Source organism: Penicillium crustosum, assembly GCF_028827405.1.
Source record: "Penicillium crustosum strain IBT 35664 chromosome Unknown utg000005l_segment0_segment0, whole genome shotgun sequence".
NCBI classification, from domain to species: domain Eukaryota; kingdom Fungi; phylum Ascomycota; class Eurotiomycetes; order Eurotiales; family Aspergillaceae; genus Penicillium; species Penicillium crustosum.
This window is the reverse complement of record NW_026623126.1, coordinates 1213870-1241133: the sequence shown is the minus strand read 5'-3', so window position 1 is coordinate 1241133 and position 27264 is coordinate 1213870. Positions and strand designations below refer to the sequence as shown.

General features: G+C 47.6%; 10 protein-coding genes across 10 annotated transcripts; 5 read left to right on the top strand and 5 right to left on the bottom strand.

Annotated features, from left to right (window-relative positions):
* Nucleotides 1-227: 227 nt before the first annotated feature.
* Nucleotides 228-2027, bottom strand: N7487_011158 (uncharacterized protein; the record flags this gene model as incomplete). Its single annotated transcript, XM_056878888.1, has 2 exons — nt 228-1016; nt 1080-2027. The coding sequence occupies 2 exons, from the start codon at nt 2025-2027 to the stop codon at nt 228-230; spliced, it is 1737 nt and encodes a 578-aa protein (XP_056724207.1).
* A 674-nt stretch (nt 2028-2701) lies between these two features.
* On the top strand, nt 2702-3758 carry N7487_011157 (uncharacterized protein; the record flags this gene model as incomplete). The annotated part of the gene is made up of 3 exons (XM_056878887.1): nt 2702-2965; nt 3032-3416; nt 3469-3758. The coding sequence occupies 3 exons, from the start codon at nt 2702-2704 to the stop codon at nt 3756-3758; spliced, it is 939 nt and encodes a 312-aa protein (XP_056724206.1).
* A 386-nt stretch (nt 3759-4144) lies between these two features.
* On the bottom strand, nt 4145-4625 carry N7487_011156 (putative quinol monooxygenase; the record flags this gene model as incomplete). Its single annotated transcript, XM_056878886.1, has 3 exons — nt 4145-4295; nt 4387-4499; nt 4566-4625. 3 exons carry the CDS (start codon nt 4623-4625, stop codon nt 4145-4147), a joined length of 324 nt encoding a protein of 107 aa, XP_056724205.1.
* An 887-nt stretch (nt 4626-5512) lies between these two features.
* N7487_011155 (YncE family protein) lies at nt 5513-6424 on the top strand (the record flags this gene model as incomplete). The annotated part of the gene is made up of 1 exon (XM_056878885.1): nt 5513-6424. One exon carries the CDS (start codon nt 5513-5515, stop codon nt 6422-6424), a length of 912 nt encoding a protein of 303 aa, XP_056724204.1.
* A 1438-nt stretch (nt 6425-7862) lies between these two features.
* N7487_011154 (uncharacterized protein) lies at nt 7863-9312 on the bottom strand (the record flags this gene model as incomplete). Its single annotated transcript, XM_056878884.1, has 3 exons — nt 7863-8623; nt 8680-9053; nt 9122-9312. The coding sequence occupies 3 exons, from the start codon at nt 9310-9312 to the stop codon at nt 7863-7865; spliced, it is 1326 nt and encodes a 441-aa protein (XP_056724203.1).
* Nucleotides 9313-10742: 1430 nt separating this feature from the next.
* N7487_011153 (MDR family NADPH-dependent oxidoreductase) lies at nt 10743-11810 on the bottom strand (the record flags this gene model as incomplete). Its single annotated transcript, XM_056878883.1, has 1 exon — nt 10743-11810. The coding sequence occupies one exon, from the start codon at nt 11808-11810 to the stop codon at nt 10743-10745; it is 1068 nt and encodes a 355-aa protein (XP_056724202.1).
* Nucleotides 11811-13088: 1278 nt separating this feature from the next.
* sidE (nonribosomal peptide synthase SidE) lies at nt 13089-19494 on the top strand (the record flags this gene model as incomplete). The annotated part of the gene is made up of 2 exons (XM_056878882.1): nt 13089-13668; nt 13748-19494. 2 exons carry the CDS (start codon nt 13089-13091, stop codon nt 19492-19494), a joined length of 6327 nt encoding a protein of 2108 aa, XP_056724201.1.
* Nucleotides 19495-20568: 1074 nt separating this feature from the next.
* On the top strand, nt 20569-21331 carry N7487_011151 (uncharacterized protein; the record flags this gene model as incomplete). Its single annotated transcript, XM_056878881.1, has 2 exons — nt 20569-20579; nt 20704-21331. 2 exons carry the CDS (start codon nt 20569-20571, stop codon nt 21329-21331), a joined length of 639 nt encoding a protein of 212 aa, XP_056724200.1.
* A 928-nt stretch (nt 21332-22259) lies between these two features.
* On the top strand, nt 22260-24217 carry N7487_011150 (fungal specific transcription factor domain-containing protein; the record flags this gene model as incomplete). Its single annotated transcript, XM_056878880.1, has 4 exons — nt 22260-22866; nt 22921-23347; nt 23400-23688; nt 23768-24217. The coding sequence occupies 4 exons, from the start codon at nt 22260-22262 to the stop codon at nt 24215-24217; spliced, it is 1773 nt and encodes a 590-aa protein (XP_056724199.1).
* Nucleotides 24218-25171: 954 nt separating this feature from the next.
* On the bottom strand, nt 25172-26598 carry N7487_011149 (uncharacterized protein; the record flags this gene model as incomplete). Its single annotated transcript, XM_056878879.1, has 2 exons — nt 25172-25833; nt 25947-26598. The coding sequence occupies 2 exons, from the start codon at nt 26596-26598 to the stop codon at nt 25172-25174; spliced, it is 1314 nt and encodes a 437-aa protein (XP_056724198.1).
* Nucleotides 26599-27264: the final 666 nt, after the last annotated feature.

The following is a 27264-nucleotide window of genomic DNA, read 5'->3' as shown; positions in this document are numbered from 1 at the left end:
TTGCATATTTATGGTCTATTTTTCTATGATATTTTACATACGCTAACTGATAATTGACCTGAACACTCTATTGCTATCCCTGAGCCTGCTCCAGATCCCAAGGGCACAGATGTAATCCCCAAGTGGCAAATGAACTTGCACAACAAATCCAACTCAATCGCCAGTCTGTAGTGTCACAATTCGCTATCACCATTGGAATCATGTGGTAGACCCCTCCGAGCAGCAAGCTATAGCCATTGTATGCTTTGAGGATGATAACAATGGGGAACCGGAGGTGTCAACCAACGAGGTGTCATGCTCGAATCACTCAGCTGGACCACAGGCGTCAGGGTGTCCACATGACCCCAAGGCCCATTTTGGAAACTGGTCATGAGCGATTCAGTTCCCGATTCAAAGTATTGGGGAAATACCCTCTTCCATCCATCCATGACGACGAGAAGGATCTCTATCACAAAATGGGAAGAGTTGATGCAACCCCATTTGAATAACTGATTGCTCTGCTCAACAACCTCTGGTGAGTAAAGACCGATCTCAGGCTCCAGTGCAATCATATCGGCCTTCACCAGAGAGCTTATCACACGATATGAGCCGCCATGTCGAGCCCGATCCCGGAGGGACATGAGAGCCCCTAAAGCACCCACAAGGCCAGTAGTCATATCGGATATCGGAAGCGGTGGAAGAACGCTAGTACCATCCTTGAAGCCGAAGGACCGGCCCATCACGTAGGACGATCCTGAGGCTGCATCCCCAATCTGCTGCCAGCCAGGTCTTTCATGGTAAAGCCCGTCAGGGCCGTAACAGTTTTCCTCGACATACACTATCCCCTTACCACGGTTGCCGGCCATCTCGAGAAGATCGTTGACGCCGAAGCCCTTTTTCGCGATCGAATTGGGGCGGAAGCCTTGAACAAAAACATCGGCGCCCTCAATAAGTGCCCGCAATCGTGACTTATCTTCGTCCTTGGTCAGATCAATATCGATAGTGCGTTTCCCTGTGTTCAGGGTAAGCTGTAAAGCCTACACATTGTCAGTTAGTATAAAGAAGGTCGAGCGAGAGTAGGCCAGAAATTCGCGACATACGTTGAGGTCTGTCAAACGGCAACAGTTCACACGAATGACATCGGCACCGAAAGCGGCGAGAGTGGAGCCAATAATAGGTCCGGCAATGATGCGAACTAGCTCAATCACTTTGATACCCGCCAAGGGCCGTTTATCGTCCAATATATTAGGCAAGGGGACTGGAGGAGTCGGAATTGCATGCGACTGTCGAGAGTAGTTGACGAGTGGGTGATCTGCGAGGCTCTTTCCCATCTGTGTATCTAACCACCCTTGGGGGGTAAAGCAGATGCTGCCGCAAAAACCGTTCTTGAGGTTGTGCATTTCCAACTCGTCTGCGGTCCATTGCTCTACATGCCGGCCGATATAGTCATAAGCTTCGTCCAAACTCTTAGCAGGGTAATCAGGATCGATTCCCATCGATTTGAGGACCGGGATAGGATCGAGGGAACCGTGAAGTTGATACCAAACGCCTGGAGTCTTTGTCTTGTAGATAGCGGTAGATCGTTGTTTCATCGGTGTGGCCATACAGCCTCGTTCGAAATCTTGTTGATAAAGTGTTGACAGTTGACGCGACTTGGCCAGTCCAGCCACATCTTTCCCTTCCACGGCAGCCGCAAAGATCGTTCCTAACCAGATACCAGCATGATCGGTGTTGACAGTGACCTGCTGTGTACGCGCGGATGTGCCGTCACGATCTTCAACCATTTCGTGGGCTACAACTCCACACATTGCATGTAGGGCAGCTGCAATGGGAGGGGCCTTGATTGGACCAGGGATTATCGGTAATGAGCTACCTTCAAACTTGACAGTATCCCAAAGCTCTTTGTCTCGAGAAAACCCAGGAGTATTCCTGGCAATGTATTCGAAAATCCGAGCAGCATCCTGGGGAACTGGAGTGAAATCCGTATCCATGAAAGTCCCAGGACCGTAGATATCCGTGCTCGGTGTGGTTTTGTGTGGATGAGGCATTGTGAATTCAAGAGGATGTTGCCGCAAGATCACAGAAGAAAAAGAGAAAATTGAAGAAAGAACGGAGACTTGGAATGGAGGCCAGGATGAAGTACGCTTGGTGCAGCTTCTATAGTCGGACAACTACATCACCTGTGGTCGCGAAGTCCTTATATATTTCTACCCCATTGTACGTCACAGATATAGTAATTAGTGAAGGGTGGGGAATAATATAGCCATTTAACCAATAAATAGACCATGACAAAAACCTCTATTCCTGTAAGGGCCTAGAGGGACCAAATTTCCGTGTAGTTCGACAAGACACAGGATCTTCCCGTTCCGAATTTTTAAAGTCTCCGAGGTGGTTCCGAGCTCGGAAGGCCAGAAATGGCACCGGAGATGCCGACTTTGCCCTTAATTGCCCTCGAGCCTATTGCCATCCCCCTTCTCGGAACTCGGCATATGAAATACTGGTTGGTTTCTTTCGGGCCGGCTTCGACTTCAAAATCGTTGTAGCGCGCTTCCGAGGTATATTTTCCCGATTAGGAATGTAGACTCCGGTTCCCCCGAGCAACTCGATTGGTCACTTTGAGGGCTCATAGACTATTTATCAGCCTCCCTGCACGCCGAGTCAATTATAGAATCTCAATTTAAACGCAGAGCTCAGAATAAAGGCCTAACAAGTCAAAAAAAGAATGGCTCTTCTTCCCATTAAAACCGTCGGCGTGATCGGCACTGGTGTGATCGGTTCCAGTTGGACGGCACTGTTCCTGGCCAGAGGCTTAAAGGTCATTGTGACGGACCCGGCACCAGGAGCTGATAGCAAACTCCGTGATTATTTACTGAAGCATTGGTCAACCATACCTAATGCTACGGTAACACAAGCCGATTACTTGAACAATTTCAAATTTGTGAAGGAAATTGACCCTCACCTTGGGAATTTAGATCTAATTCAAGAAGTGAGTTGGCCATTGCAAAATAAGAAGCTTCTTCAAGGCTGTTGCTAACCGACCTTTCAACATAAGAATGGACCAGAGAGGCTGGACTTCAAACGCAATCTCTTCGCTCATCTTGATTCAAATACTCCCGAGCACGTGGTTATCGCATCGTCGTCCTCCGGTCTCCCTTCATCAGAATTTATCACGGGATGCAAGAAAAACCCAGCCCGTATTCTAATCGGCCATCCCTTCAACCCCCCGCACCTAGTGCCTCTGGTGGAGGTAGTTCCCCACCAAGGAACGGGTGATGCGTACGTGACAGCTGCGCTCCAGTTCTACCGCAGTCTGGGCAAAGATCCTGTGCTCGTTAAGAAGGAGACACCCGGGTTTATTGCGAACCGACTTCAAGCCGCTGTTTGTGCAGAAGCATATAGCCTCATCTCGAGAGGAGTTGTGTCCGCTGAAGACCTTGGTTAGTATTACCCGTTTAATCGAATACTTGTGACGTGCTCTGACTTGATTAGACAAAACCATGACATCTGGCCTTGGCCTTCGTTGGGCTTTAACTGGACCTATTATGACCAACACTCTTGGGGGAGGTGGAGACTTCAACCATTTCATGGACCACCTGGGGCCGGCGTTGGAAACATGGCTGGATGATATGCACCGGCATGAATTTGACATGAATTCTCAAGACACCCTTAAAGAGAGAGTAAATGAGTGGATATCTGACGTCAACTTGAAAGAGGTTGAAGAAAGTCGGGACAAGCTTTTGGTTGGCTTGATTGGGAGCAAATCGGAGGGTTCCTCATGAGGATTATAAGCATCCAAAAGGGGTGAGATGATGTGTACATAGATTGCAAATACGATTTCCATCACGCTATTATATCGATAAGCAAAACGTGCAAGTGTGGCCAACCTAATAATAAGGATGTTAAGTTGCTTTGAGTTAAACTTTGTCCCTTCCGCAAAATAAAAAGAATAAAGATCATCGCTGGATGTAAGTGTCAAATAAAGATATGCCGCTAGTTAATAGAGTAACAATTTAGAACTAATTCATTTCTTAGGTCAAATAATATCTGTCAAACTTGAGAAATGCATTCTAATTCGGCCGATGTTGTGTGTAGTACAAGACACAAATCGAAAAAATACTCAAAAAGGAAGACTCATTCACAAGAGATAGACATTTTCATAAAAAAATCACAGGCGGATGACTTGTGCAGAGTCTTGAAGCAACTGGCTTCCAGTCTTGAGCTCCAAAGGTTTCGCCAACAGGGCTGGGGCCTTCTTAATGAGTTCCTGAAAGTAAGGTGCGGCACGATGTTTATCCAATGCAGCCTGATTTGTGTATCTGAAAAGAAGGTTGTTAATAATGGATCAATGGTAAATATTGACACGCTACAAAAAGAGGGAACAGAGGGCAGATCGTGGACGTGACGCACCTCTCAACTACTATGACCTCATTCTTATCCGCAATAGAGTAGGCATAGTAGATAGTAGTCTCAGGCTCATGCTCTTGCACGTTTCGGGTAACACTGGCCAATTCGGCCACGAGCTATAGGTAGGACACGAGACACGTCAGTTCAGAAATATCCATATTTGGGGGAATGATTTGACTGACTTCGTCAAGCTTTCCCGGCTTAGCCGTAAGGACGGCAACTTGGTTGATAACTTCGGACATTTTGACCTAGCGACTTTACGTAGGGATAGAAAATAAAATATGGAAAGATGGAAAGTTATTGCAACACACTTTCTAGGGCATAATACACTTATGTACCCAATAACAAGGTTGATGACGAACCTCGGCACCTACGGGTACCTACCTAGGTAGGTAGGTATTAAGGCCATATTAGTAATCCCCCCGCACTTCCAAGGTTGCAGTTCCGTGAAGAATAGGGTGCAGAATATGTACTGTCAAAAGCTTACATATTAGCTTATTTTTGTTCACTTGGGTAACTCGGGATATACTGTTGGAGCGTACTCTTGCTTGCTATTTAAGCATCTCGTAGAAATAGTATAATATATGGCACCGGTGACAACTCTCTAAAATGACAAACGGAGACTTTCAACGGACATGTTGACTAAACATAAAATCTACCTTCCAACCTTACCCAAATTGCTATGCTATTCCACAGTCACATGACCTGGGAAAAGTAAAAGTCGCCATGAGCTGACATTTCCCCCGGGAGTCGGGAAGCCGATAGTCCCGGCTTCAAAGGGGTTTGGGATTCCCAGTTGAGCTGGGTCAACTACGTCAATAAAGTATCCACAGTTAACAGATGGGTCCACCTACCAACTGTAATATATCGGAACATCCCAATTAGGCTTCCGATTGAATCCCGGAATCCACCAATCTGGAAGTCTCGACAGGGGAGAACTGGTCGGCTCGTCCGTGCTTGGTAATGGTCCATTTTCCTAAACATAGTAGCCACCATTCCCAAGTTCGTAGAATGCAATGGATAGAGTACTTAAGGTAATAGGTTGTCGCCCAGTTTATTTACCTATCAACCTTGTCCAGCGCAAAAGCTTAATCGCCTGATTTGTTTTGATCTCTTTATACTCTTGAAAATGGTCGAATCTTCCCTTGTTGCGGCACGTACAGATCGGATCTATTTCCTTGACGTTGGCCTTTCAACATACCCAGAACACAATGGCCGCATTCTTACTTGCCAACCGGATGGGTCTGATATCCAGGAGTTGATTACCAACATCAGAAGTCTCCCCGACGGAATCGCCATTGACACGGATCGCCATCACTTATACTGGACAAATATGGGAGTCCCCGCCGACAACGACGGATCCATACAACGCTGTGATTTGTCCGGTAATAATGTTGTGACCATCATCCCAAAAGGCCAGACATATACACCGAAGCAGATGACTATTGCACCGAAGTCAAAAAAGCTGTATTGGTCAGACCGAGAAGGAATGAGAGTTATGAGGGCGAATATGGATGGGAGTGACATCGAAGTGCTTTACCAGGCTGGCGCCACCGATATAGACCGCCAGGATGCGCGGAACTGGTGTGTCGGCATTGCTGTAGACGAGGAGTCTAAGTCTGTCTTTTGGACGCAGAAAGGACCATCGAAGGGGAACAAAGGACGGATCTTCCGAATGGGTCTCGACAAGCAAGACGCAGATATCCAGCTTCTTCTGGACAATCTTCCGGAACCCATCGACTTGGAATTGGACCATGCTTCTGGGACACTGTACTGGAGTGATCGTGGTGATCCACCACATGGAAACTCTGTAAATTCAGTCACCCTTGCGGATATGTCAGTGAACAACTTGCAACCAAAGGTCTTGGTTCGCAAGCTTCATGAAGGGATCGGACTTGCCTTGGACTTGAAGAATAACCGCATGTTTTTCGGTGATCTTGGAGGGTCTTTGTATAGTGCCAATTTGGATGGGTCCTGCAAGCACACTGTTTTCTCTGACATCGGAGGTGCAGTCACAGGGGTAGCATATATTGGAGAGTAGTTGGGGCATTGCTTACCCGCAATTTGGAAGACCTGCCTTTGCTCATTTGTGTTTTTCGGGCTCTTGTCCCTTTGTCCCCATGAAGTTAATTCACAGACCTTCATGATATTAGTTGAATCATCATTAGTAACTATCTTGACTTCTGTTGACCACTTGTTTCTTAGTCGCATAGTCTGATGAATCATGTTACGAGGAGATCGGATGAGAAATAATGTAATCGATTTGGATTGAGCAACAAAGTGGACGGAGGGGAAAATGATGTAAAAAGAATTGGCGTGACATTGATGTATTCAAGTGTATACAATGCATACTCATAGTATACTGCGGGCAAAATCAGTTATGGCGGTTGGAGCTGCCGTAACTCGGCGGCCCAGCCCTGGAGGGAGGGCCGGGCCCGCCTCCCGTGGGACTTAGGTAATCACGCCAATACCCGTGTCCATGGACCTTCCCAGGTTGGAAACCTTGAATGGACCTCATGCCTTGTAACTATGACCCACGCCTATTAAAGGCCAAACAAATGCCTCTTTTCTGCCTGCTACAAAATAGGTATAATCCTTACATATTGACAATAGTGTAGCATCTCACATCCTCATTCACAGAATAGCTGACAGATTGATATAGAGAGCTTGTGCCAATGTCATAAATCTTGGTCAATCCTATAAATCAGCTTGCCTTTTGTAGTGTTGCTCTCCAGCAGGCTATGGGAATACACAACCTGGGAGAAAGGGAAAACCTTCTCAATGAAATGAGTCACGAACCTCCATAAGCAAGGCAAAATACCTCGTCTTGGGTTAACAGCCTCGATAGTATCGGAAAACTGGGCACCCGTAGTTTCAGGTGCTTGCTGCGGTAAGGGATATAAACCCTCCCTCTGAAGCAAATATATGCGGTTGAGCCCAGAGGACTTGACCTTGACCTGCGCCTAGCCGGTAGCGGGTGTAAGCTTCTGTATCAACTCGATAGACATCGTATTGGCTGGCCCTTTCCTGGATTTGACGATTAGCCATACAATTAACGATACCAACTGCACTTATTGTCTGGGACGTGATGTAAGATAGAAAGAGCAAAACTTTTGAGAAAGTGTTTTCCTTGCCGAGTATTACCAAAAGTAAAGCGCAAAGACATTCAAACACGCGTTGTAAATGCCCTTAGCGGCGTTGTTTGCGTGGTGGTTATCTAACATATATATCTGAAACCCCGGAAATGAGACAGCTTCTGTAGCTCCTGTCAAAGTATATTTATAAGACCATATCAGGCAGCCCAGAAGATAGTCAGAGCGATTAGAGCTAGCATACTACCTAACCATAGCGAGGTTGTTAAGAAACACGAACATTTACTTTTAACTATATGTTTTACCCCTTTGGATGACTTCATGATGACCTAGGATAGTATGAACAATTATCACCCCTAGGCCATATCCGCCGAATTATTTGGTCCCCTAAATTTTCCACCCTTCGCCGTGCTTCCACTTAATGACTCTCAACACAATGAAGAGAGCCGCACCAGTCACGACAGTCATAGCACTGAAAAGTTGCGCTTTCCAAAAGACAGCATTCTCTAGATCCAACAAAGCGCCCGCAATGGGATTACCAATCAGCAGCCCCAAGCCAGCAAAGGTAAAGCACATTCCCATTCGGGTCCCCACAATACTCATATCCGCGGTGATCTTAGCGACGATAGTCGGTGGCAATGAGACAATTGCACCAGATGCATATCCGTAAATGATAGCGAAAACGATAGTTCCAGCCTCGTTCTTGATGCCAATCCACGCGAAAGCTAGGATGGTAGCTATCAAGCTAATTGGGACGATGGTGTTGAGGGAGCCGAAACGATCAGCGAGTAGACCAGGCGTGATGCGTCCAAACACGGATGCAGCGTTCAGAATCGCAATGCTGTAGAAGGCAATATTTTCGTTGGAATGGAGGTAGGTTGTGAAGAAGGTAGGAAGGTAAAAGAAGGGGAAGTATAATCCAATAAAGGCGAAAAACAGTGCCAGACTGAGCACGATAAAGGGCGATTCTTTGAATGCGCTCGGGTCGATGAGCCTTCGGGCCTGCTTCGGAGGTGGTAGGCGCATTTTCATCACAGCTAAGGAAAATAGTAGTCCGCCGAGGGCAATAAACGCGATGACACGAGTTGTCCAGCCGAAGCCAAGAGGGCCGATTAGCTTGTGAAACACGGAAGGGAAAATCACAGAGCCTTGGTAGAAGTATTAGCCATCTAATCTTTCACTTGCTTCAAGATTCAATACTCACCAATGCTACCTCCCGAAGCGGTTATACCTGTGGCCACTGCTCTCCGCGAGGTAAAGTAGGTGGCCACAATAGCGACACTAGGAAGGAACAAGAATGCGCAACCAGCTCCTACGGCGACACCGTGGGCTAAGAAGATTTGGTAATACTCGGTTGACAAGGATGTCATCATCAAACCGAATACAACAAGGAACGAGCCAATGGCGATGAGGGTCTTGAGATAGCCCTTGTCGAAGACAGGGCCGACAACGACTCCGACGATGAAGAGCAGGAATCCTTGAATTGTACCAATCCAAGAGATTGAGGATGCGGAGTACTCAGGGAGGAGAGTCTCTTCATAGTAGCTCTGGAAGACACCAAATGTATTGACAATACCCCTAATATTGATCGTTTTAGCTCATTGAATGATAGAAATTGAAATGTCAGATATCAAGCTGGGGCTCACCAAGAATTGAAAAACAGGAAGAAAGCACCTGCTACCTGAAGCCATGCTGTAAGTCCTCCATTCGGTGGAGGGGGAGGTACGGCTGGTTGATCGGCTGTCTGTTTTTCTGACTCGGATTCATCAGACTCAGCGGCAGGTAGTGAGGCAGGAGGGTCTTGTAGAGCGAGATGCTTGTCCGTTGCAGAAGACATGGTATGGTTGGAAGTATGGAGTAATTCCAAAGGTTACTTTACAGTCTGAAAAGACTTAGGAACTTCGGGAAGGTAGTTCGGGGAATGCAATTTGAGTGAATCAACTTGGAAGTGCTAAGACAATTTTTTTCCCCTAGTGCCTAGCAGCTCCAAATATAGCTTGAGACTACAGGTAAACCTGTAGAGCTCGGCCTCTCGGCCCTTTCTCGTCTGGAGAGCATTTGTCATAATGGAGGACTTTCTTTATGGTGTTGGACCCACAAATGCGGAGCCTAAAAGGGACTAAGCTTTGGATCTGCCCGACAAACGAAAGATCAGATGTAAAATACGACATCGGGGGATTCGAAGGATTTCACCTGCATCGTCAAATCAGGGAACTTTTCCATTGCACCATTTTCTGTTGCGGGTAGGGTAGGCTGCAGAGTCAAGGCTAGAAGCGGCTTGCAAGCGAATACGACACGATCCTTGTTCGTTGCATCGTATTGATGAATAATCTTAAATAATCCTCCAACCTTGGAAGGTTGTCAACACTGGCTTCAACCCCAATTGTGAAACTCGTTGGATTATCTCATGTGAGAGTCTTTCTGGTAGCAAGCCGCGATGTATTCGTAAATAAATGTGCCGTGGAAAAAAAGGTAAAACAAGGGAATGAGATACTCCGTACAGCTTTAGGATGTACAAAGTAAAATTTTCATCTGAGTGACTACCAATACCCCTGCCAGGGGAAGGACAGGGAACAGGGGCCTGCATGTCAGCCTCAGTTTCTTTTACATAATTGAATCAGTTGCAGTAGTTGCATCAGTTGCTGAGGTGGCGAGTTGGAAATGCCATTTAATATGATATGTAACATAATCTGCCTGTTTGAACAAGCTAGTAGATGGGATGGAGGATGAAGTAATATGATATTCTGAAAAATGCGTGGAAATAACAAAGGACCACAGAGTATGGAGTATAGAGCAGTCACCTCCAAGGTGGTGGGCAGACATGCTGACAAAGAATCATATGCCACTTTATTTAGTCATGTGACTATCATGTGACCATATGGGTAAATACCACGTAAATACGCAATTAAACCCATCTGATTATGTACTATGGTATGTATTATAGTACATAACAGTTCTGCACAGTGTTTATACTTTCCCCCGTCTTTGTTCTAAACCGTGTGAAAAGGCAGGTATAGAAAAAAAAAAGACCACTGATGACGACTAAAATCCACTAAATAGACATGCAAAAATGGCTAACTATTCTTGTATTCTTGATCTGAAACTTAACACTACAGAGTGCCAATAAGCTATTTCATGCAACGCCCGTGGACAAGGCTTAAAACGCGGCCCGAGCCACCAGCTTTCGGATCCCTCGCATCCTTTGCATCCTTCGCGTCCATGATGAGTGTTGCGAAAATCTGTCGGATCAAAAATTGCCTCTTCCGCTTACTCAATCACGAAAACGGTCTTCCGAACCCCGATCGCTTCGTTGTCATAGGCCCGCTGAATCGAATCGAAGAGCGATTTCTGCAGGCCCTTTGCGCCACGTTTCCAGGTGACAAACTCTAGCGCTGGCGCCTTCAGGGTCCCATGAGCCAATAATTCTGCAAACCACTCAAAAAGCGCCCCCTGCTGTAGCGGAGCTCGCCGACCGAGACAATCACTTAGCCTGAAGGATTTGAGCGTAATATTACGCTGCCACAGGAACTGACGAAGATTTCCCTCGTGAGATTCAGCTGTCCCAAGGAATCCTGCCGTTACGAGCGTGCCGCCTGGAATGAGGGATGCTGCCATGTTTCGAGCTAGTGAATCGTCCGAGACAGAGTCAATTGCTAACACGATTCTTTTTCCCGTCAAGGCATCGGTCGTACGGAGCTCTTCTTCCGTGAGGACTAAGGATGCACCGTGGGAGCGCAGTGACCGCTTAGTGCGCTCTAGCTCATCGGCTGTGGATCGGTTCCGGATCACGCTAATGACTTTGATGCCATACAGCGGGGCCAGTTGACTGACGAAATGACTGATAGTTCCGGTGGCTGCGTTCTGGATGATCCAGTCTCCCGGCTCGAGGTTGTGGTATTCCCTCAACAGGAAATAGGCAGGAGCGATGCCCATGCGCAAAATTGACGCAAGATGCGGCTTGACAGTGGACGGAACGCGGATGAGATCTTCTTCCTTGAACACTGCATGCGTTCTCCACGTGCCTTTGCAGTGGGCCCGGAGAATAACGAGGTCCTCAACAGCCAAGTTGCTGACGGCAGAACCGATTTGGATAATGCGAGCTGCACCATCGGAGCCTGGAATTGCCCACTGCTCGCCATCCTGGCCCGTGATGGTGCTTTTGGGCTTGATAGGGTACTTTCCGTGAATAACGAGAAAGTCCAACGGGTTGACTGGGGCCGCGAGGAACTCAACGACGATCTCTTCCGGCCCACAAGTGGGTATGGGCTGTGTGACGAGCTGAATCCCGTCGATTGGTTTGGGAGCGCCATAGGTGAAGACGAGGGATTCGGCCATTGTGACGTAAAAACTCGGATTCTTGTTGGAATGACGGAGGCAGAAGGTCTAGATGATCGGTGATACCGTCCTTTGCGCTCGACCAGATTGAACTTTTTATAGCCTTGCCAATGAGACCAAAAATCCCTCATTGCCAAGCCGTTGGTCCATCGCCGCTGCATAAGACATCATCGTTGCATAAGATCCGCTCCGCGTTGCGTAAGATCTGACATGCATGAAGTGGATTCAGGAACCACCAAGAAATATGCTAGAAGCTTGACTGTACAAGCCTTCAAGGGAAGGATCATCGAGGTCAAAGCGGTACGAGGCGCTCTTCAGTACCAACTCCACCCTATACGCCCATATGGAAGGTCTATAGGTGGTTAATGCACGAATGCGAGATTTTCATGCCGCACGAATGCGATGTTTCATGCGACGGGATCCGATTAAGGAAATTACTGGCATACGCAGGATTCGGATCAGAGCCAGATGGAAACATGAAACTTAATCCTTCAACCTATACAGGCTAGTCCACAAAGCCTCGCAAGGCATTACCACTTGGAGCACTATTCGCAGGCAGCATCGAGTCCGAAAACATGTAACATTGATGGCGTTGTCTAGTCCCCAGCTCCTCCTCAGTATACGTGACATCCTTCGCTAGTAAAGACTTCTTTTGGAAAATGACCGTATATTGCGTCTCCGGAAATGGGTCTCCAGGAATTGGGGGCGTCTATGACGTTACAGGCGACGAAGTATGCCACCGGGACTTAACTCTCTCATTGGATGCTGTCTCATCTGAATTATAGAGCATAAAAATCAATTTGATTACAAAGTATACACTTGTAAATAATTGATTCTCCTATAGAGTGTACAAATCAGTTCAACTATGAAGTATCAAAAGTTATTCATAGAAAAGTCTTTTTTATAGCCTTGGTATACACTCGAAAAGACCATCTAGAAAGACCATCTAAAAAGATCACTAAAAAGGATATCACAAGGCCACATAAGCGACCGAGTATTCTTGTACACTTGTAAATTATCAATTAAATGATAGGTAGGTTAGCTCTAACTATACTCTGCAAATGACGGTAGATGACTGCTGGCAATATTATCCAATGAGAGAGTTAAGTTCCAATGGCCTATTTAGTCGCCCGTACGACGTGACGCACGTGTATATTGTCACAAAGACAGTAGAATGGCACCAGCTCGATCTATAAGTACCTATGCAAGCCATAGATCCTCAGCATCAAAAGTCTCTTCATTTATCTCACACTCAGGCTGAAGCATTGGCATCTCATCATGGCTCCAATTGCTACCCGGCACCTTATACCTAGCCCTACTTTGGACAGTCCTGTCACAACCCTCAAACAAAAAGCCACGAATGTGATACAAGCCCAGACTACCTCAAGCTCGCCATCAGCGCCTTGCCTGGTTACAGAGCTCATTCGATACCAAGTCGAGACAAACCCAGGAGCGTTCGCTGTGCACTGCGAAAATGAGGAACCCTACACATATCACGACCTATGGCAGATTGTTGAACAAATTGCTATCAACGCCAGATTTGCATCGGGGTCTATTGTCCCAGTATGCCTCGATCCCACTATAGAATTTGTGGCGGGCCCTCTGGCGATTATGGTTTCTGGTGCAGCATACGTTGTTCTTGACCCCGAGGGCTCTCCGGAGCGTAACCGAGCTATCGTGGCTGACACTGGTGCGGATTCAGTTCTGTCAAACCACAAATATAGTTATTTGTTTGAACAAGCTATCTTGGTGGAGGATCTCCTGTCTAGGAATGAGGTAGTCCAAGGATATTTCGCCAGTCCGCCACTCATTCCTGCCCCAAGTCCATCGGATCTTGCCTATTTGATTTATACTTCTGGTACGCGATGATCTAATTCATATTGACTACCTATGTAGGCAACCTTGGAAATAACCTTAACAGCTAACCTTCTTTTCAGGATCTACCGGAACACCAAAAGGAGTCCTATTGAGCCACCGCTCAGCAAGCCATGGGATCAGTCAATTTGAGCTTAACGGCCGCAGGCGGTGGTTGCTCTTTTATAATCCCGTGTTTTCTGCGGCCCAAAGAACTATTCTCGCCACACTGGCAAAGGGTGCCTGTCTCTGCCTGGCACGCCGCGAGCGTCTAGCAACAGCATTGCCCGAAGTACTTGTCAACCTCAAAATTGATGCTCTTGGCATCACTCCTTCGGCGCTGTCTCTTCTCTCTCCCAGTGAGATTCCGGACAGCCTCGAACAGATAACAACCGTTGGTGAGCCCTTAAGCCAGGCTCTCGTTGATACATGGGCAGACGAAGTGCACCTGCGTGTCTCGTACGGTCTCAGTGAATGCGCCCAGTTGAACTTCTCTCGGAGATTGAAGCGAGGTGATAACCCTCGCAACCCGGGAAGGCCAGTCGATACCACCACTGCTATCATCCTGGAGCCCAATACAACAACGCAACTGGCAGTCGATGAGCCCGGTGAATTGTGTCTCTTTGGGCCTCAAGTTGCCAGCGGCTATCATCAACGCCCAAAAGAGACCGGCGCCAGTTTTGTTAAGAACCCTTTCGGTTCGAACATTCTTTTTAGAACAGGTGACCAAGCAGTTCGTCGCGCTGACGGGACTTTTGAGATCCTCGGAAGAATTGATCATCAGATCAAAATTCATGGTCAGCGAATCGAGCCTCAAGAAGTGGCAGAGACACTCTCAACCGTGAACGGTGTAGCCGAAGTTGTATGCGTTGGCGCAGCTGTTAAAGACAAGATTTCCCTCGTTGCGGCAGTCGTGTCAAATACCCAAGAGAGTTGGTCCGATCTTGTGAAAAACCTGCGAGAACAAGCACAGCTTTCATTTCCACCATACATGGTCCCAAGCTACTGGCTTCGCTTCGATGAACTGCCAGTTAATCGCAATGGCAAGGTCGACTTTAAAACCATCCGTATGACAGCCGAGTCAACAGGCATTGACAGCCTTTTGGGTCGTGATCATAATCTCAACGGACAGGAGATTCATTTAAGTCAAATTGCCCTTGAAATTGCTGAAGTTTGGGCCGAATTCTTGCATGTCAGCCGCTCATCTATTCTTCCCGCCGATTCATTTGTCGCCTTGGGTGGATCTTCAATTGATGCCATACAAGCAATTCGTGAGCTTCGTACAAAGGGCATCCATGTTGACCTTGCGGACATGTTGAGATCTCAGAGCCTGGAAAGTGTTGCTGATTCTTCTCGACTGGATACCAAAGGAGAGAGTCAGCCTCACGCCCCTCAGCCATTTGACCTCATATCAGACACCGATACCAAGGTGGAGCTTCAGGCTGACCGTGGCGTAGCTGATGCTTTGCCTCTCACTGCCTTGCAAGAAGGCATTCTTGCCAGTACACTACAAGGTAACCAAGACTATCTGTATCAAAGGGTTTTTGATATCCGGCATCTTGACCTGGTCAGATTGCAGCTTGCTTTTGAAAGCGTGTTTTGGCGTAGCGAAACACTTCGGTCTACCTTCGTTCCGGCCACTAAAGGCTTGCTGCAAGTTATCCGGAATGATTTCCTCCTTCCTTGGACGGAGGTTTCTGGTAGCCTGGAAAGTTTCCTCAAGGCCGACAAGGAAAAGGGCGTCACTGTCGGTGATCCTTTCATGAGAGTAGCGGTACTCAACAACTCTATACTCATCGTGTCCGTTCATCACACACTGTTCGACTTCTGGTCCCATTCCTTTGTATTTGAGGATGTTGCAAGTGTTTACTACGGCAGAAGGCCAAAGCCTCGAGCTTCATGGAAGTCCTTTATTGGACTTTTACAGCAACAGGGGGAGAGAAACTCCACCGAGTTCTGGAGACAGCATCTTCAGGAATCAACACCTACCATCCTCAACCATTCTCCAGTTGAAGAGTTCTTCACCGCCACACGAATTCTTCCTCTGAATTTGAAGTCGGCATCCACGGCTCTTCAAGTTCCATCCAGTGCTATCCTATACGCTGCCTGGGCTATAGTTCTTTCGTCTCATACGGCATCGAACCTAGTTACTATGGCTACGGCTATCTCGGGTCGAGAGCTGCCATTGCAAGGAATTGAGAGCCTTGACGGTCCAACTCTCGCCATGGTACCTCAGGCAGTGCTTGTCAATCCTGAACATTCCTTGGATCAACTTGTGCAATCTGTCAATGCCAATCTATGGGATATCATCAAGAACTCGCAACATGGAGTGCGAGGTGCTTTGGCAGCAGCTGGACATCACAATACAACTCTATTTGATACCATGGTGAACATACTGCCTCTGGGACAGGACAGCAGTGACCTGATGCGGGAGGTATTCCAGATTCATGGGACTAGATCTGCTTGGAAAACAGAGTATACCACATTGAACATTGAGGAGAGATTCGGAGGGATCGATATTAGCCTTACAGCTCCCATGGAGCAGCGTCGCCTAACATTCATCTTGGACCAATTCTGCCATGTCGTTGAGACAATCTTTAGCAATCCTCGACTACCAATCAAATCCTTCAGTATTGTCGAATCGGAAGAGTTAGACTTCCTGCTTCAATGGAACGACGACCAGCCGCAGCCCACCACTCTTCATGGACAGTTTGAAAAAGCGTCCGAGAAACACTCCTCCAGGGTGGCTATCAACTTCCAGAATGACCAACTCCTGACATACGCTGAGTTGGACGAAAGAGCCAACCGCATGGCCAACTTCCTCTCGGAACGCGGCGTCACGACAGGAGATCTTGTTCCTCTTCTTCTGGAAAAGTCAACATTCATGATTATCGCGATTCTAGCACTTTTCAAGCTGGGTGCTGCCTATGTCCCTTTGAGTCCCGAAAATCCTGTCGAGCGCAATGAATTCATCGTGCGTGATGTCGGTGCCCGTATTGTTCTCACGGAAACAGAACATGCTACATTCTTTTCCTTCGACGACGTCTCTATTCTTTTGATTGATCAAGCTAAGCTCTGTGCATATTCAAGGGAGAAGCCCGAAACGGAAGTCTCACCTAATGACTTTGCCTACATTCTCTATACTTCGGGTAGTACAGGTCAGCCAAAAGGAGTAACGGTCACTCATGGAGCATGCGCTGCTGCGATGACATCAATCATCGATTTTGAGAGCAAGCGTGATGAACCTTTTAGAGCTTTACAATTCTCTAACTACGTTTTTGATGTCTCGCTGTATGACTTTTTTGTCACATTGCACAGCGGTGGAACCCTCTGCATTGCTCCTTCGGATCGCCTGCTCGGTGATTTGGCTGGAGTCATAAATGAGATGGATGTCAACCATGTCTTCTTGACTCCGACCGTTGCAAGGCTTCTGGATCCCAAAGACGTCCCAGGCTTGGAATCAATGACTGTTGGAGGCGAGCAGTTGACCCGCGATGTGATCGAGACCTGGGCTCCAGTGTTAACCCTGCGTAATGGCTATGGGCCCACAGAAGCTTCTGTTCTGGTTACCATGAAAGAGGTCACTGTTGATACCACCGGCGGTAATATCGGACGGCCTCTCGCTTCCGTTGGCGCAGTTATTTTGGAAGCCAATGGCGAACAACCACTTCCATATGGAGCAGTTGGAGAGCTTTGCTTCTGGGGTCCTCAGTTAGCCGACGGCTATTTCAAGAAGCCAGAATTAACCGCCGGAGCATTTATCCAAACCAATCTTAGTGGTGGTCGGCGGTTGTACCGCTCTGGTGACTTGGCCAGGTACCTTCCTGGAGGTGACATTGAATGTTTAGGGCGCAAAGATGACCAGGTCAAAGTCAATGGGCATCGTATTGAGCTCGGCGAGATTGAGCAGGCAATTCTCCGAACGGGTGAGGTTACTGATTGCGTTCTCACTGTCTGGAAGCACAACAACACAGCTCATCTGGTGGCCAACGTCGTTTTCAACCCCGTCGATCAAGAGCTAGACATCCTCTCACCAGACCTTTTTGCCGATGAAACGCAACGTCTCAAAAATAAGCTCAACGGCTTGGCTCACTACATGGTCCCGAAGTTCCTCCTTCCTCTTCCCTTCCTTCCTCGAATGCCTTCTGGTAAAGCGGATCGCAAGCAACTCAAGGCACGTGTGCAGTCTCTCAACCAGGGTGAACTTGCCAAATACTCTCTCAGCAAGCTTGGCACATCTGGGTCTGAAGATATCATCCCTATTGTCACCGTATCCCAGAAGATTCTCCAAGAAGCTTGGATCGAGATTCTGCAGTTACCCGACAACCAATTCGGGTTGGAGGCGAACTTCCTCAGCCTCGGCGGTGACTCCATCTCCGCCATCAATCTTGTCAGCTACATTCGACGCAAGGGACTGAACATCAGCGTACGAGATGTCGTCAAGTATCCTCTTTTGGGAGCAATGGCTGGGTATCTTGAGCAAGAAACAGACCAAATACCAACTGAGACTGTCATCTTTTCGCCGCCGACAGAGTTAGATGCTTTGATCTCTTCTGAAATTCAACAGCAACAGTACGAATATGTGTACCCTTCTCCCGCTGGACAAGCGGAGTTCCTTACTCAGGGAGCTCGGGCTGACCCATTCTGGTGTTTAATGACTGTCCGATCTCTTGGGATCAACCCTGATATCACCCAGTGGATTGATCTCACAAAGAGGTTGGCGGAGACAAACGACATTCTGCGCACTACCTTCACCCGATTCGAGGGCAAATGGTATGGTGTTGTTCTGAAAGATCCCACACCCGTCTTGGAAGTCTACGATGTCACAGACGAAGCCGAGAAAAGGCAAATACTTGACCTGATATGGAAAACCCGCTTTACCTTCGGAAAGCCTTTCATCCGCTACGCGGTTCTACGCTACCCCACTGGTGAGCACCAAGTTGTCACAAAACTAGACCACGGTCTCTACGATGGCACCCTCCTCCGCGTCTTCGATGCCCATTTCCAAGCCTACCAGCGGGGCGACGAAATTGAAAAATTCACTTCCTTCAAAGAATTTGCATTCCACATCTGGCAAATCAACCAGACACGCCCAACTCTCGACTTCTGGACCCAAGCGGACAAAAGACCCATCACCTTCAACTATCCCAACGCGACAGAGCCGTGCATCAACACCTCAGTCACGCACATAATCCACCTCGACTTCGAAACCTTCAGTCGGTCCAGTGGCGTGACAGTCTCAACACTCTTCCAATCCATATTCCAAATCTGGCTCGCCCGTCGCAGCGGCCAGACAAGCATCGCTTTCGACTACCTCTATACAGGCCGCAACGTGGACCTACCAGACCCACAAGGCATCAACGGCACCTGCGCCAATTTCCTACCAATGCGCTCTGAGGTTGACGCGCAGACTCCCGTGCAGGAGTATCTGCTGCGAACGCAAGACGACTTCTGGCAGTACACCGAGAACAATACCGTTGGAATTGAGGATATCTGTGAGGCATGTGGAGTTCCACGTGCAGAGGCAGGAAACCAGGCACTATTCTTGTTCCAGCCTTTCGAGCCAGCATCACCAGCCGGTGCAAAGGAAGTGACGCAGAAGTGGGTTGTGATGGCGAAGTCTGAGGTGACTATGTTGCAGCCATATGCGGTTGTTTTTGAGGTTATTAAGACTGCGGATTTGAATGGGTATAAGTTGAGGCTTGCTTATGATAGCTCTGTGTGGACGAAGGAGGAAGTGGAGGTGGAAGTTGGTGTTGTTGAACAGATGCTCTCGCGTGTTGTCGGGGATGCGAATGCTTTGATTGGTGATGTTCTTCAGACGGTATAAAACATCACAGGTCCCACTTCACTATTGATTTTATCTCTTGTTTTCTTGTCATTACCCCGTCGTTTCTTGTTTATAGTGACTTTTCTTCCGCTGCTCATTTCAGTCTTTAAATTTCTTCACTTCAATTTGACTCTCTGCTGGCTTAAGGTAGTAACTTATCGTTTAGGTGTAGCTGGGACGTATACAACCTAGTGGGCTAGGGCTTCACTAGCTATGGCCATTTCTAGGCCCTAGTAGAAACGCCACCCTATATCAAGCCCAACCCAGCCCTAGCTTAGAAGGTCCGCTCTACCGGGGGGACAACCCGCCTGCTCTTTTTGGCCTAAGTACCTTCTGTATAGGCAAGCCATACAAAAGATACCTAATTTCTAGATTTTGCGTTTGGTGAAAAAGTTGCGTTTGCTGGGGCGCACCAATATCCGGTAGGTGTATTATTAGGCGCTTAGCACGGCTACGCGGGACCATCCGCGTGGATGTGGATACTTTAAGTACAACATCCGCAATCTATATCCACATCCACAATCTACACTGGGGCAATTACCTATGTATCTAGGTAGGTATGCGCGGACGTGTTGACCAAAGTGGAAAGCTCGATGCAATCTGGACAAATTTGTGGACGGGTAGATTCCCACTGGACTCCGAGGCAATGCGTCTGTTGGCCTTGGGATGATTCTTGCTGTACGGGGTACGTACGGAGTACGTACGGGGGTAATTTTGTGTTCCTTGTTCGATTCAACCCGATTCTAAAAATGAAAACAGTCGTAAGAGGCTTTAGGTATAAAACGTTTTCGCACAACATTGAACCGTAGAACATAAAGAAATTCTTACGCCCGGTTTTTGCATACAATACTATCTTACAACAGTCATATGGTTTTAAACATATAATACACCTAGTATGTTTAGACTACGTCATTTCCAAGCCTCCGTTGCATGGACATATTATTTACAATAAAATCTCCCTTTCTCGGACGTAGCAACCTTCTCAGCAATTTTCGAAAGATCCCAAAAGTTCGAATTAGATGTGTTTGTTGAGGTTATTTGGCAACAATCTCTTTCCTCAAACTGCTTGGAGCAATGGCATCAAAGTAAGTGTTATTATTTGAAGGGTCAACCTACCCAAGAAGAGGTAGACCAGAAGGGGACAATATCACATGAAGAACAAAAGCGAAAGTCCATTCATTCAGACATACTAACTAAAATTTTATAAAGCATGATTAGCAATGGAGCCCACGACATAATTATCGTAAGGGGAACAGTGGACGCCGTTCAGGCAGTCCTCCACCTTCTAGATACCGCAGTCCAATGGCTCGTTTCGCTCGATAGAACTGGGCAGTGGGGAGCAGTGCCGTTTTCTGAGAATCCACAACGCGCCGAGCAACTCAGAGAATTTGCAACAACCGGCCATGGTCTTTGGCTCGCTATCAAGGTTGCAAATACCATGCCCATTCTACCTCAAAATCGAATCTCCAATACAGAGCCCCAAACGATGAACAGAGAAGCTCCGGGGGTCATCGTAGGTGCGCTTGCTATTGGAGAGAGGATGCCTTATGTGACTCCTGTCTCTGAGCCTGAGCTTTACGTGCGGTTACTAGTCACGGATCGGCAATATGCTGGCAATCAGATTGGCAAACGCCTCTTGGACCATGCACGCGATCTTGCCAGCAAGGCTGGGGTCTCATTACTACGGGTAGATTGCTATGCAGGTGGTGATGGCAAATTGATCCAATACTATGAGTCTCAGGGGTTTAAGAGGTTCGAAAGTTTGAACACGGAAGGCGAATGGCCTTGTCAAGTGCTTGCTCAACGGTTAGATGAGATGAAAGAAGGGAGACGTTGATTTTTTCTTTGTCGGAGCATATTTCACGGCTCCAAAATGGACTTCGACATTTTTCAGATACAGTTTCTTCATAGCGTAAGAAGGCTGCGATATACAGTGCTTATTGTAGAGAATCAAGATTGTTAGTTACTTTGCAATGCCTAGGACTTCTAGTGTGGATTAGTTGGATCCTCTTCCTCGCTTTTCTCTTTTCCTTAAAATCTATGGCTGTAGTACATTCTTATTTCACTTCGTTATCCTATCAATATTGGCGAAATTGACTACAGTGATGACACTATATCTGCCCAGGTGCTATACTTAGTATGTAACGAAGTCGGCTATGCCGATACAAGTCCGATACGAATTCCGGTACCGGTCTTGTACCGGGGTAAAACTCACCTGATAGGCCTTGGCTGCGAGAAATCGTCCTCAAGTGCTCCTCGTAACTCAATACCCCTAGTGAAACAAGTAAAATGACTTGAACAAGGATACTGAATCTGCAAAATACCAATTCCAGCCCAGTGGACCTGGAAAGCGAGTCCAAGGACCACTGAATCCATACCAGTGTGGGTCCAGTTTCGTGACATGGAGATACAGATACAGGCACATCGCCCAACCCCCCAGGTTATTGAACATGTCAGCACCAACAACCAGGCGTAATCGTTCCCTGGCCTCCTGTGAGCCTTGCCGGGAGAGAAAAAGTCGATGTGATCATGGCAAACCAGTTTGCGCCTCCTGCCAGCGTCGTGGGGTCGACTCTCGATGCTATTACCATCCCGCACCTCTAACTAAGAGTCGGAGTGCACAAAGACTGACCATTCCTGCGCTACCCCGGTCAGACCTTGCTACGCCATCATGGAGCAGGAACAGCAGGAACAACGCAAAAGGCTGCCAGCCCCATCCAGGATTGTCTGCGGCTGGACCACCTAAATTTCACACATGGCCTTTCATGTCAACCATCTCTGACACGCTGCCACAGACACCCACGCTGGGCCCGCATGACAGCAAAGCTTATGAGGCCCATCTATCCACCATGAAGGAGATTGTGTCTCAATTGACATACCTCCCAGTCATTGAAAAGTGTATCCGTCAATACTACTCCTCTAAGCATAACGCACTTGTACCAAAACCAGTCGTTCTGCACCTCCTGGAAACGCTCCGTACAGATCTGGTATCTTCGGGTTATATTCTAAGTGAGAAGGGAGAGCGAGTCGAGTTGGGCAATATATCGGAGATCTCAGAAACTGTGCTGCTCTCTTCCTCTACAGAGGTCGTCATCACCCCATCCTTGGACCTGCATGGTTTCTCTGCTTTGTTCTGTGGCGCGAATCTTCGAGTCGAGACTATCGGTCTTTTGTATACTATGGCTGCCCGTGCTTCGGCTTTTTTCGTTGACCGCGACGAGGATAATGATGGCGCATTTATCCAAGACATGGTTTGGTATAGTACGTTGACCTTACGACTAGCTCGTGACCTTGCGCCTCAGTCAACCGACGTCATTATATGGTTAGCGAATGAAAATGCGCAGCTCAGATCATTCCTTGAAGGAGATGCGAGTGAGTCACATCATGCAAATTCTGTTGATTGTGGGATACTGATTGATTTTCCAGGCCTCGGTGTGTGGCGTTTGGTGGGCGATCTCACGACAGATTTATTGGCTCTGGGCTTTCACAGAGAAGCGACATATTCCCCCGAGAGAACCCCATTTTTTCTTGCAGAATGCCGGAGGAGATGCTTTGTGACTGAATACTATCTCGAGAAAATGTTCGGCCTGGTGTTCAATCTACCTCCTCGAATTACCTCTCGATATGTCGACGTCAAGCTCCCCCTTGACTTATCAGATGACGAACTTTTCGCGCAAACTCCCGAGGAACTAGAGGACGCAAAAAGTCGGCTCACAGAAGATGGCTGGAACACGGATGGAAAACTTAGGGCAGCAACCTGGGCTCGACTACGATATATTTTGAGTCAGTTTCGGGAAGGAATTGTCGAATATAATTTTCAAGCATCACAGGCAGCTGACCCTGCCCGGCTCAGGTACGAACCCATCAATCGGAGAGTTGCTGAATGGTCATTGACAACCAATTAGAGAGTTGTCTTCCCGATGTCGTCAGACTTGGGATAATCTGCTTCCCCACCTGAGGTATACTGAGGATTGTTGGGAATCCGACATGCCTCTTACGAATTGTTATATGCATGCGAAGATTCATCTGGCCTATCTCCAAATCCATTTCCAGATATACCACCTCCTTGGAGAAGACAGTTCATCCCCGCCTCCCGAGCTGCTTGATGTGGCTGGAAACATGTTGGGGACAGTTGTGCAAATGGGAAGTTCTCGCAGAAAAGGTGCCTTTACCTTCAATGATTTGCCTGAAATTGTACGTACTCCCCTACCTTACCGTCCCATTCCTTTTTTTTCCCTTTCTTTCTTTCTTTTGCATAGCTGACAGTGTGAAGCTTCTATCCTGCGGCTTGTCCTCTGCCGCAGTCCTTTCGACTGCACTAGAAAATATTACGCAAGATCCTTCAAGAATCCTCCCACCTGGTATAAAGACTTCGACTGTGATTCGGAATCTTTCCGTACTTGCATCGCAACTTGGAAGTGTGGCTAGTTCCCGGGAAAGAAACCAAGCGTTCTGCTTGCAGGCTTCAAAAGCTATCACGGAGAAGTTGGACAAGATCTTGAGCAAGTTTGCGACATCAAAGTTTCAGGAAACTCCCGATGTCGCGGCAAGCACTAACGTGAGCCCGATGTCAGTTCTGACCCCTGGTATTGACAGTTCCCTCGCTGGTGGAACTGAGGAGGTTGGTGCTATCATTCTGGACAACTACGAGAATTTTGATCTAATGTCTTGGGCAATCGATTTCGACCTGGGAAACGCGGCTAGCGACTGGACTATGGTGTGAAATCAAAATCATTGCGGAATCCAGGGGCGCTTAAGCATTTATATCGAAGTGCTAATTTGATCTTCCTGATATATATCTCAGCGAAAATCTGGAGGTTTAGCGAGCATATCAACTACAAGCTGACTACATATTTCAAATACAGCTTCTACTTTACAGGGAAGTGTCTTGTCATCTATTGAATCGATTGACTAATTCTTCCTTGTCTCGTCATCGTGGAATGATATCTCCGCGCTGCCAAGACCAAGGCCCCAAAGACTCATGGATGTAAAAAAAAATGTAAGGAAGTGTGGTGCACACTCCCTATAATCATTGAAGATGAACACAGCGGACCATCGAGGTTGGTCGGTAGAAGAATCATGGAAACAAGCTGCAAGCATAAGACAACCGTGAAGAAAAACCAGAATAACCAACCATTAAAGCAGTGCAGATCTCGAATAACTGTGCGCGAGATATAAGAAAAGATAAAAAGCGAAAGAAAAACGAAAAAGAGAAAGAAAAAAAACCAAGAGCAGGGGGAAGAAACAAAGCTTACGAAATAAAAGCAATTGATCATATCCACTGTGGATAACTTTGTTTCCCCAAAACGCCGTCCGAGTGATGAAGCCGGGTATATCCAGCACCGTGATGCAACATGTACTGAGAATGAATAAAAAGAGAAGGGGGGAGGAGCCAAACTAGGCATCGAGTACTCCCAGCCTTGCAGGACAAGACTCGGCTCGAGCTATCACCCCTATCACCCCCTAGGTTAATATGGGCAGAATTGGTGTTTCATCGAAAAAAATAAAATAAACAGAAACAGCTTTTGGTTGATACGAAAGTGATCATAAAACCCATTTCGTCATCTAGCACCGATGCCGAACATGCCTACCCCGTAGCTAGCACTTCTTTCAGACATGGGGGTTGACACCTTAGCAACGTGATCCTGATTAGATTAATTTTTTTTTATCAACAGGGCTAACCGTGGGAATGCGATACCTTCTTGCGTTTCTTCTTCCCAGTTCCATCGCCGTTCGAGTAGAATCCGGGGTCATCATCATCATCCACAAATCCTTCGCCGTAGCCGGCAAAGCTATTATCATCGTAATTTCTCTTGCGACCCCTACTAGGGCGTGGCCGCTCTGCTTCCTGTGATCGTGGAGATGCGGCATAGGATTGCATAGAGGGACGACCGGCATTTGGGGCTAGGGCAGCCTTCTTGCCAGTCTCGCCTGGCGCTGGATTCTTGGCCTGCTTTTCGTGACCCAAGATATCTTCCCACCAATCATTGTTAGGAATCGGTCCAGGTTCCATTTGCATGGCTCGGGATTGAAGATTTTGTAGCGCCGAATCCATATTTGAGACTTTGATGGCCTTGCCATGCACCTTCTGGTTCTGCCATTCTTCTTCAGGCCATAGAGTCATGTACCTCAGACTGCCAGGAGCGCCAATCTCCTGCTTGTGGGGCTTGTTCCGTCCAGCGAGTCCCAATCCTTTCAGCTTTCCTTCGTAGGATTTCCTGAGGCGGTTGATTTTCTCCCCCGTCACGGGATCCATGCGTGCTACCGAGTGCGCGATTGAGCCTAACCCATAGAGAGAAACGAGATCCACTGAAGGGTCTGGACCAGTAACGATCGGAGCTGTCAAGGAGTAAAAAGCAGTGTTAACAACTTCAGTTCCTAGAATGTGCAAGATCAGTGCATTCACGCAGCTGCATGCAGCAGATGCCATGATGCAATTTGGGGAATCTTACAGCTCTTGCAAAGATGAAAAGCCGAGGTTAGCTCTTTCTGAAGAGAATCGAGGTCGAGACTGAGGGTATCTGCCCGACGAGTCGGCTCTGTATCTACATCCATAGCGTCGGGGTCTGTCGAGTGCTGACCTTGCCCGGTCGCAAAATCGTTAGTGCTTTGGGGTTGCGAAGATTGCCGATCGTGGTCGGTGGGTCTGTGTTGTGCTGGTTGTTGTGTTGGTTGCTGAGCGGGAGCTGCTCCCGAGTTTTCTGCCGAGTCCTGTATCCCCATGTTGAAAGATTTTCTCCCCTGATCCACATCCTCCGAAGTCGCATTCGCAGGGTGACCGCTGACGCTGCTGGCGGGAGTGGGGAACGAATTGGTTGTGCTCATTGTGGGCTGCTGAGAGGCTTGGGTAGACATTGGCGCAGAGGACGGAGGAGAGGAGATGTTCGGAGGTTGGACCGTCGCCTGATTCGGTGATGTATGCGAGGATGTGAAGTTGGCGGCATGACTTTGTTCATTAACCGACATCAACGGAGGAGATGTCGGGGTCTGGGGGATGTGTTCCGAAGAAATGGGCAACCGATGGTTCTCTTTGAGAGACCCGGCGGGCGAGGAAGGCGAAGGAGGTCTTGCTTGAAAGGATGTGGGGTGAGTGCGATCAGACATGAGAGCCCGAGGAAAAGTTCAGCATGCAGAGACGGTATTAACCAGAGCGGCTCTGGATCCGAATCGCAAAGTTTGATCCCAGTACCTGGAGAGGGGGGGTCCCGATCACGATCGACGGTCGCTCAAGCAAGCGAGCAGGTCATTCAACGGGCGGACTAGATCATCTGCATTCCAAGGGACTGAACTGAATCCCTTTAAGTGGTACAGATTGGGTGGCTGATGAGTGGCTGTGGTGAAGGAGAGTGATGATGGAGAGACAATCCTGTGGTCAAAGCCGGCGAGGATGACGGCGAATTGATCAGTTCACGTGACCGGTCTTGGCCCGATGTACTTTATTTGGCACCTGCATTGTATATTCTATGTTCTATATTCTATTGACTAGAGATTTATGTATGAAGTATGCATTCATCTATTCATCGATTCATTGTCATTCTCTTATTTGTTTCTTTCTTCTCAATACAATGCCACAATAGGAGTGCATCAAGTGAGCCGCAGACAATCTCCTTAGCGAGTGGCGAGAACAACAAGTCCCCCAAAAGCAAACTTTATTCAAAGGCTTTGAGGGGGCTATATTTGCCGGGACGAAATTCCTAATGCTTGCTTAAATATTTATTATCTTAATATATGTAGAATAGGATATAAAACTCAGGTTATGCCGGACTCTTC